Source organism: Oncorhynchus tshawytscha, linkage group LG08, assembly GCF_018296145.1.
Source record: "Oncorhynchus tshawytscha isolate Ot180627B linkage group LG08, Otsh_v2.0, whole genome shotgun sequence".
NCBI lineage: Eukaryota > Metazoa > Chordata > Actinopteri > Salmoniformes > Salmonidae > Oncorhynchus > Oncorhynchus tshawytscha.
In genome coordinates, this window is record NC_056436.1 from 46708432 (window position 1) to 46719594 (window position 11163).

The 11163-nt window shown below is 45.1% G+C and overlaps 1 protein-coding gene across 1 annotated transcript in view; it reads right to left on the reverse strand.

The window, feature by feature from the left end:
• Nucleotides 1-1800: 1800 nt before the first annotated feature.
• LOC121846904 (protein Smaug homolog 1-like) overlaps nt 1801-11163 on the reverse strand; it is a gene marked incomplete at its 5' end in the record, with an annotated part of 9949 nt that continues 586 nt past the window's right edge. Inside the window, 3 exon segments of the mRNA XM_042325578.1 lie at nt 1801-3142; nt 4922-5005; nt 8203-8329. Of these exon segments, the coding sequence (XP_042181512.1) occupies nt 3114-3142; nt 4922-5005; nt 8203-8329 (240 nt within the window).

Consider the following 11163-nt stretch of genomic DNA (forward strand, 5'->3'; position numbering starts at 1 on the left):
AAAAACCAACCAGGATGCCCATTCAGGCAAAAAACATCAGCATGACCTTCCATGCACAAAAAACCCATACATAGCCAAACTGTTATAAACAAAATTTTAAGAGCTTATTTTAACATTAACCTACCCTTATAGTCAGTCATGCAGATAACAACGAACAGAGGATACATAGAAAGACTAATAAAACAATAAGAAATCAAAGTGCCTGGATGTCGGTAACTGCTTTTGGCCACCAGGTGGAGGTAAGTACTAAAAAAAGAGCAATCTTGGGGAGTAAAACTACTTTTAAACCCTTGCTATGCTGCTTGAGGGAAAGGAAACCGTCGCAGCAACCTTCTCATTCACTATGGCTACTTCCTGATTCTCCTCTGTGTACATCACTGGTTAGCATTCTCTCCTTCCTCCTTGATTCGTCTCTTACCTCCTAGTAAGATTGGGAGCGTATAGCATGAAACATGCAGCGCTATATCATCTACCCTGGACTGAAAACAAACAAGTAATCCTCATTCTAGTTCACAACAAGACCCATTGAAAATACTCCAGACCCACACTGAGTAGCCCTAATTATAGACTAGGTCACACAACATTGTGCACCTGTTACAGGAACTTCGCTCCAGACAAAGCCCAAGCAAATGAACAGTAACTTTCAATGCATAGTCTGCAGGTACAAAGGCTAAAATAAAAATATTTAAAAATATATATATACACATACATACACACTACCGTTCAAAAGTTTGGGGTCACGTAGAAATGTCCTCGTTTTTGAAAGAAAAGCACATTTCTTGTCCATTAAAATAACATCAATTTGATCAGAAATACAGTGCCGACATTGTTAATGTTGTAAATGACTATTGTAGCTGGAAACGCCTCACAAGTTCTCAACTGACAGCTTCTTTAAATAGTACCCACAAAACCCCAGTGAAGAGGCGACTCCGGGATGCTGGCCTTCTAGGCAGAGTTGCGAAGAAAAAGCCATCTCTCAGGCTGGCCAATAAAAATAATAGATTAAGATGGGCAAAAGAACAGAAACTGGGCAGAGGAACTTTGCCTAGAAGGCCAGCATCCCGGAGTCGCCTCTTCACTGATGACGTTGAGACCGGTGTATGCGGGTACTATTTAATGAAGCTGCCAGTTGAGGACTTGTGAGGCGTCTATTTCTCAAACTAGACACTCTAATGTACTTGTTCTCTTGCTCAGTTGTGCATCGGGGCCCCCAATCCTTTTTCTATTCTGGTTAGAGCCAGTTTGAGCTGTTCTGTGAAGGGAGTAGTACACAGCGTTGTATGAGATTTTCAGCTTCTTGGCAATTTCTCACATGGAATAGCCCTCATTTCTCAGAACAAGAATAGACCAAAGAGTTTCAGAAGAAAGGTCTTTGTTTCTGGCCATTTTGAGCCTGTAATCGAACCCACAAATGCTGATGCTCCAGATACTCAATTAGTCTAAAGGCCAGTTTTATTGCTTCTTTAACCAGGACAACAGTTTTCAGCTGTGCTAACAAATTGCAAAAGGGTTTTCTAATGATCAATTAGCCTTTTAAAATGATAAACTTGGATTAGCTAACACAACGTGCCATTGGAACAGGAGTGATGGTCCTGATAACAGGAGTGCTGATAATGGGCCTCTGTACGCCTATGTAGATATTCCATTAAAAATCAGCTTTTTTCCAGCTACAATAGTCATTTACAACATTATCATCATCTACACAGTTTTGTATATAGTTTTGTATATAGATGTGTGTATATATATATATATATATATATATATATATATATATATATATATATATATATATATATATATATATATATATATATATAGATAAACATATACATATACATATATACACACACACACGTGTATATATAATATGTCATTGGCTGGTGTATAAGATGAGTTTACCCTGAACTTTACCACAACTCTGCGAGGCTATTTTCTTTTGTCTCGGTTCAAATCAAAGTCCCTGCCCCTGACATGAATCCATCATCGCTAAAGTCCTCTTCTCCTTCCAAATCACTTGGCAGAGACCATCCTGTGTTTCTCCACTTTCATTTCCCCTCCTCCCATCCCCTCCTCATGCCTCTCTTTTCCTTCTACACACCTCCGCCGCATCCCTTTCTCTTTTTAGCGTTCTCATTTTCACACACGTTGGCCCTTGGTAAAGGAACAAAAGCAAAAAAAACAAAACAATGAATAAGTCCGTGGTAATAATGATAGCTACTGTGGGACGTTAGTCTATAAAGCGACTAGTACGGGTAGTATGTCACCGCCTTCCAAAAAGTTATTAAAAAAATTCAAGAGATAACATTCATACCTGAAATGTATAAATGTTTCGGTACCCTTGATAGTAGCATCTTGTGTAAACAATACATGTAGAAATGCTTTTTTTCTGTCACCTATACAGAGCATAGGGTTCTCCCAAGCCTTTTGAAAAATGGCCTCCCTAAAACTCTCCCAAACAGTGGGAGGAAAAGCCAAGGCTTCTCTCACAAAGTGTCCCACATTGTTTACTTGGCTTGTTTGTTTTTGGCTCAGTGACACCGGGAGAAATGCTGACTGGTGTGAACTGGTGTGTGGATTGTGTTACTGGTCTGTAACTGGGACTGTGGGTGAGGGTAGAGAAGGGAACAGAGTCTGAAACTCTGTAGCATGATGTTCTACAATACCCATAATGCACAACCCCCCCCATTTCAACAGAGCCATTCGGTTGTTGGCTGAGGCCGACCCCAGTGATGCTACAGTATATCTCCCATAGCCCGGCAGAGGGCACTCCTCAGACACTGTTGTGGGTAGTTATACTGGGTGCGACACTGTGAGGAGGGGAGTCTATACTGCCTTATCTGTCACTGAAGCCCAGATTCTTATGAGGGTGCTGGGGCATAGCTGTGTTTTGTCGAGATGGTAACATGCCAATTTGCTGCTGTGTTAGCAGTTTTTCACAGTCTGGCTAATCGTGGCGTGATTTGGAGCTCGCCCACCTCCCCGGTTGACCTCTCCCATTGGCTATGGGGGTGCCTGATGGGCAGGTGGGGTGGGTGGGGTGTGGGGGGCTTTGGGTGTTCGGCGAGCCTCCTGGGACCAGCTCAGTCTCTCCTGGTCTCCTTCAGGTCCTCCTCTCAGATGGTGGATGTGCGGTCGACTCCATCTAGACACACAGAATCGAGGGACATGGGACAAACCATCACATCGGAATGAGAATAACACAACTGGAAATATAGATGGAATGTTTCAAAGACAAAAAACAACTGTTGCATCTTGCTTGGCTGGACAAACAGAGAAGACCAAATGTTTGTCCCGGGTTGTGTCCCAAATGGCACCCTATACCCTAAATAGTGCACTACTTTTGACCAGGTCAATGGTCAAAAGTTTTGCACTATAATGACAATAGGGGGCCATTTGGGACATGGTCCCAGTGGTTCAGACAGAGTGAGCGATGAGTCAGCTGAAAACCCTGCATTACTACATTCATCGGAGGTATGTGCTTTGCTGTACTGTAGCACTAGTTGAGCTGGGTATACATGCTGGATGTGCTTCTACACAGCAAATGTGTGTGTGACCAGCAGTACCGGAAACCAGAGGCAGTCATTGGGGGAGGTTAGAGACTCACGATGGACTTTCTTTGGGTCTTCGGGCTTTAGAAATGCAGTAAATATCATAATGCACCCTATAGACCAGGGTGCATTACCTACAAGCGGTTTCATAAAGACTTGCTATTACTGGAGTTCCTGTGTGGCCCAGGGTCTCATGACATGGGTTGCATCCCAAATGGCACCCTATATAGTACACTGCACTGGTCAAAAGTAATGCACTATAAAAGGAATAGACTTCCATTAAAGTCATATATAGGCACAGTTTCAAATGCACCCCTAGCCCTTACACTCTGCGCAAGTAAGCAAAATGCTAATTACTCCACCTTTCCCTCTGATAGGCTAGATGAAACTTTCACCGTATTGGATATACATCCTTTCAGATCTACAGAACAGCCTAGAAGGTTTGGGGCTGGAAGCATGCCAATTAGGGAAATTACATGGCAACTTCCTGTCAAATTGGTCAAAAGAAGAGAGAGAGTTTGATCATTATTAGAGCTGGACGTGGTATTGCTGTATTTGAGCATGCCAGAGCTTTCTATTGGACATCACTTACTCTATTTGTAAAGAACGGCTCAGGGGCATTCCATTCACCATGAGTACTTTCCTTCTAATTTCTATTCTGTCCATTCAGTATGTTTCAGAGAGAAGGGGCGTAGGGGTACAGCAGAGAGGAAGGGTCCTGTCGGAGACTGGCATTCCTCAGCTTCCCACCTCTACTCTGGGGCTGTGTGTGTGGGCGTGTCCAGTCCACGCAAAAATATACACACACACACACACAGCGCTGCTTGTCCACCCCAGCTCCGTGCCGAGCACTGAGGGCTACTGTCTCTGCGCTGGTGAGGCCAGGGAGAGAAAAAAAAACAGCCCCTTTATTCAAAGCTAAACTCCACTTATAATGGGAACGGTTACTGCGTTTATCCATCTCCCTTCCCGTCTCCTCCTCTCCTCGCAATACGTGTGGATTCATTGTGAAGTCACACCCTGGCTACAGGCAAACGATGGTTCAAATATTATTTGATTAGCTGGAATTCCAGTTGTCTGTTTTTTTCTGTGCATGTGTATATGCTGTGTAGTAGTAGTATATGCTGTGTAAACAAAGTAGTAAAATACTGGAGTGTAGTGAAGGAGTGTATGTGTGTGTGTCTGTGTGAGAGAGAAAGAGCGACAGAGAAAGTGTGTGTGAATCTATCTCTATGTTTGTGTGTGTGCGAGCGCACGTTTTTATAAACCAAGGGGTACAGTAGATTTATACAGTAGTGTGTGTGTGTGTGAGTATTAACAAAGTCCAGTAGTAACTGGAGTGTATGTGTTCATGGTAGTTGTGGTGCTCTAACCTCCCAGAGCGTGCTCCGTCATACTCAGACACAGAGACTCCAGCCGGTTGTTGATGTCTGGTTCAGTCACCGGCACCTGGAGATCTGGAGATCATCACAACGTTACAACAACATACACACAACCAACTACCTGGAGAACACCACCACAATGTTACAACAACATACACACAACCAACTACCTGGAGAACACCATCACAATGTTACAACAACATACACACAACCAACTACCTGGAGAACACCACCACAATGTTACAACAACATACACACAACCAACTACCTGGAGAACACCACCACAATGTTACAACAACATACACACAACCAAGAACACCACCACAATGTTACAACAACATACACACAACCAACTACCTGGAGAACACCACCACAACGTTACAACACACAACCAACTACCTGGAGAACACCACCACAACACACAACCAACTACCTGGAGAACACCACCACAACACACAAAAAACTACTTGGAGAACACCACCACAATGTTACAACAACATACACACAACCAACTACATGGAGAACACCAATGTTACAACATACACACACAACCAACTACCTGGAGAACAACACCAATGTTACAACAACATACACACAACCAACTACCTGGAGAACACCACCACAGTGTTACAACATACACACAACCAACTACTTGGAGAACACAACATACACACGACCAACTACCTGGAGAACACCACCACAACGTTACAACAACATACACACAACCAACTACCTGGAGAACAGCACCACAACGTTACAACAACATACACACAACCAACTACCTGGAGAACAGCACCACAATGTTACAACAACATACACACAATGAACTACTTGGAGAACACCACAACATACACACAACCATCTACCTGGAGAACAACGTTACAACATACACACAACCAACTACTTGGAGAACAACAAAACCAACTACCTGGAGAACAGCACCACAACGTTACAACAACATACACACAACCAACTACCTGGAGAACACCGCAACGTTACAACAACATACACACAACCAACTACCTGGAGAACACCACAACAATGTTAAAACACACAACCAACTACCTGGAGTACAACACCACAATGTTACAACAACCAACGTTCACACAATTTACCACAGAGGGGTATATTACAAACAGAATCAATGAGTTAGCCAGATAACTTTGATCAACTATTGATTTTCTGGTTCATTAAGAAAGTGGAAGAACTTGACTGGCCTGCAGAGCCCTGACATCAACCCCATCGAACACCTTTGGGATGAATTGGAACGCCGACTGCGAGCCAGGCCTAATCGCCCTACATCAGTGCCCGACTTCACTAATACTCTTGTGGCTGAATGGAAGCAAGTCCCTGCAGCAATGTTCCAACATCTAGTGGAAAGCCTTCCCAGAAGAGTGGAGGCTGTTATAGCAGCAAAGGGGGGACCAACTCCATATTAATGCTGATTTTGGAATGAGATGTTCGACGATCAGGTGTCCACATACTCAAAAACAAACGTAAGCAATATTCAAAATATGATGTTTTAGTGAAATGTTATATCTGTTTGGGCTTCTTGTGCAGTCTACAAATTATTTGTAATTATGTTCTGGTCCCCTAACCATCCAGTCAATAATAAATCGTCCCGCGGCTGAATGGAGTGGTTGAACCCTGATCTAAAGGTCTCAATCCTATAATACCTTAACCTTTCCTGACATCACCACCCCCAGTTAGCAACAGACAAGAGGAGGGAATTATTGTGGGATCCAAACCCCTGTGTCATAACAATCACCTCCACTCAACCACACCGCTTGTGCCGTTCTTAATCTGATTACACTACACCGCCAATTAACAAACTGTTTCCACATTACACCCTATCAATACAATACCCAGTCACTTGGGTTATTCGCACCAGGGTGGTTTGGCATGCATGTGGTGTGTGTCTACTTCTCAAGTCTAAAGTCACCCGTTCCGCCACAAGGGGGACCCCCAACCTCCCAAAAAACCTTAGAAGTGACAGAGGGTCAAATGCTTACTTGCTAGCCGAGCAGCCCCCTTACTTCAACTGTGAGCTCCTATCACAGGGGGATATCTAGGCTAATGTTCTTTAGCTGCTACTGCCTGCCTTGCCCAGGGTGGCTGTGAAAATCCCTTAGGGGTATAGAGAAGAGCGGAGTTAGGCACTCGCCGCCCCTCGGCTAGACAGACAGAACAGTCCGCCACCGGCTATTTTTAGGTCTCAAATCCTGTCCCCCTCCACACACACACTCGTGTGCTCACATGCTTATGCACATTTTTTAAAATATAATTTAAAGAAGAATCAAATAATCAATAATTTAAAGAAGGGAGAGATGGAGGGTGAGAGAGAGCGAGGCCGAGAGAGAAAGCGAGGCCGAGAGAGAAAGCGAGGCCGAGAGAGAAAGCGAGGCAGAGAGAGAAAGCGAGGCAGAGAGAGAAAGCGAGGCCGAGAGAGAAAGCGAGGCCGAGAGAGAAAGCGAGGCCGAGAGAGAAAGCGAGGCCGAGAGAGAAAGCGAGGCCGAGAGAGAAAGCGAGGCCGAGAGAGAAAGCGAGGCAGAGAGAGAACGAGAGACAGGCTGCAGCGAGTGTGCGAGAGAGAAGGGAATGTGTGCCAGGGCACCCCAGCCACCCTGCACAAAGAGACTCATTGTAACAGTCCGCTGACTCTTCCCTCTCCGTCCTTCCCTTCCTCCTTCTCCGTCACATACTGCTGCATTCCCTCTTACCCCCTGAAACTACCCTCCCCCTTCTTCCTCTCCATTCTAAAAAAGGGGGGGATACACTTTGGTTCACCATGAAAGACAGGCCGGAGGAGGAAGTCCCCGCTGTCACATTGATGTCCATTTTTGTCCTGCGGCTACAGCATCCAACCGTTACCGAGCAGAGCATTGACTTGAATGGGAATGTCTGTTCTATTTTTATGAGCCTGGCCAGCATTGGGGGTAATGGGACCAGTGTATCAGATGCTGTAATGCCACACACACACACACACCAACGCAGCACAACAGTCTTGGGTAAAGCTCCCTGCAATACACCATCATCCTCAACACATTGCATTTAACGCACCAGGTACAACATCTCTCTCCAGGTTAACAAAGAGGAAGGTACTGAGGATGCTAGGCTGCTAAGAGTTTATGGAGACAGGGAGGGAAAGAAGAAGACAAAAGTGTAAGTTTGAAAAAAAGGGGGACAGGGTAAGATAAAGAGAGCAACGGAAAGAGAGAACGGGTTACCTTGTACAGTAGGGTAATGTGTAACTGTGTGTAGGTTTCTCTTACCAGACTGCTGGAACATGACCATGGTGTGTGGCGTGGTGTGGACAGGCAGGGAGCGGGTCCTCTGCACTGAGCTGTGGGTTCGGCTTGGCATGCTGTTACTGCCCCCGGGGTTGGCGAACCAAAGACCCTGTTGGACAAACTGATAGTCAGACAGGCAGCCACAACAGACAGGTAGGCTGGAGACTCTTTGGATCATTACAGACCGAGACTCACACACACACCAGTTTATCTTTGGATCATTATAAAAACTGGCACAACAATTCAAATGGGTGCCACAAATCTAACCACGAACAGACATTTCTGGGAAATATGTTAATAGTGGCAGCTCATCCACTAAGGCGTTAGGGGCTGGCTGTGCCCCACTTCTGATTGTTCAAAAAAATAAATAAAAAAATACCCCCACATATATATATATATATATATATATACACACACACACACACACACACAAAACTAGTGTGGTTAATTTGTGTACATTTTACAGTTTCAAATATGTCCAAAACAAGCAGTCTGGTCTGCAACAGTGTTCGAACTGCTGCGCAGTCATTGGATTGCATAGCCAGCTATTACATTGAGAAGACTGCAATGAACTTGTAAAATAAACCATGACAGTCATTGGAAACCAGGGACCTGAACCAGAAGTTCACATACAGGGGCAGCAGGTAGCCTAGTGGTTAGAGCGTTGGACTAGTAACCGAAAGGTAGAACAAGGCAGTTAACCCACTGTTCCTAGGCCGTCATTGAAAATAAGAATTTGTTCTTAACTGACTTGCCTGGTTAAATACATAAAATAAAAAAAATACAGTCAAAGACCGTGGGGAACCTTCTTGCGGATCTGGTAGGATAAAAAAAAACAAGTCTCTGTGCCTCCCCCGCATGGACACTAGCTACTGGCAAGTGGACACTAGCTACTGGCAAGTGGACACTAGCTACTGGCAAGTGGACACTAGCTACTGGCAAGTGGACACTAGCTACTGGCAAGTGGACACTAGCTACTGGCAAGTGGACACTAGCTACTGGCAAGTGGACACTAGCTACTGGCAAGTGGACACTAGCTACTGGCAAGTGGACACTAGCTACTGGCAAGTGGACACTAGCTACTGGCAAGTGGACACTAGCTACTGGCAAGCTAGCATACAGGTAGATAGACTTGTTCAGCATGCCAGCTAGCAAGCTAACTAAAGTTACCGGCGAACTCATTATGCTTGTGACATTATGCTAGCTAGCTATCCCCCGTTAGAGAATAAATATGAACTTGTTCTTGTTGCGTTTTCCCTGTGCGTTTGTTAATGATGCACTCGTGTGTTGACTGTGCGCTGCTCGTTCAAAAAATGTATATATTTTGGTTATCAAAATACCGCCCGCCCCGGGTATTTAGCCAATCAGCGGCCGCCACTGTATGTTAATGCCCCTACGACACCACAGTAATATGACATACAGTTCTGAACAACGTTGGCGATACTTGAAATGCCCCACACCTTGGCACCCAGGGAATTGTAGTTTCAGATCCTTAGACAAACTACAGAGTTGTAATGGTGGTATAAATCTTAATTTATATTGATTTAATTCTCATACACACACTTGACTGCAGAATGGTACCGCGGTAGCACTGGTAGTATACAGCTTAAATGTTGCGCAATGTACATTTTGGTTCAACTCTGATCAAAAGAGACTCGCATACATTTTCCTAAAATCTGTTTAATTGGGACTTTATCACGTAACTAACTGCACACCCGGGGGTGTGGCTTTAGAAGTGTGTAAAAACTGGGGAGGGCACCCCAGAAGTGTTACCTCTCTAGCCTATAACTCCTGAGCCATTATACAGTCAACCTTTGATTTTTCTCTCCCCGTTTAGCCTCAAACTACTGACACTTTAACTGCACGGCTTCCTCTCTAACCTGCCTATTATACATTCAACCGTCTCTCTTTCTTTCTCTTCTCCTGCTCTCCCTCCCCTAACCGCTCTCACTACTCCCTCTGTCCGTCTTGCTTCCCCCCTTCCCCGGCCCTCCCGTACAGAGGGCCAGCGAAAAAAAGGAAATGCCTGAGCACTGTTCTCACTGCCTCTGACGAGCTCATTCTCTCGCTCTCTCCCTCCCTCCCGGTCACCCATCCCCCTTCACCACTAACTCCCTAACTATGACTCACCCTCGCTCTCTCCTTTCTTTTAATACACACCTTTCGATCCTGTCCAAACAAACTGTCCGACAGAGAGAGAGTGCGAAATGTGGAGGAAGTGGTTTGGAATTTCCTCCCATTGTAAGGATGCCTAGAAAAATGCTGAATGGGAGCGGAGCAGACGTGTCCGAGTGCCAGGTTAATCACTGCTGCCGACGAGAGGACCGTTCCACTCAGCAGTAGTGATGTAGGGCCTGTGGAACGCCACTTCACCCGACACTTTGCTGTTGCGTTTTTCCCCCTTATGGTTGTGTGTTTTTATGACTGTTTTTTTTTACAACTCTTAATTTCACAGGGAGGGATCATTCGTGACAGATGCTGAAAGGAGGGAAAATGTGGCTAGGTTTGGACTACTTCTGTGTGGTGGGACGATTCCAGACACGTGATCAAGTAGTGGTTCTCGCACTCTTTCCTTTCTCCAGTTATTATATTACCCCCTAATGTATATTTAAGCAGTAAGGCCAGAGGGGAAAGAAGATACCTACTCGGTTGTCCAACTGCATGTATTCAACTGAAATATGTCTTCGGCATTTAACCCAACCCCTCTGAATCAGAGGTGCGGGAGGGCTGCCTTAATCGACATCCACGTCTTCGGCGCCCGGGGAACAGTGGGTTAACTGCCTTGCTCAGGGGTAGAACGACAGATTTCTACCTTGTCAGCTCGGTGATTAGATCCAGCAACCTTTCAGTTATTGGCACAATGCTCCTACCCACCAGGCTACCTGCCGCCCTTAGGTGTGGTATATGGCCAATATACCACGGCTAAGGGCTGTTCTTACCCAC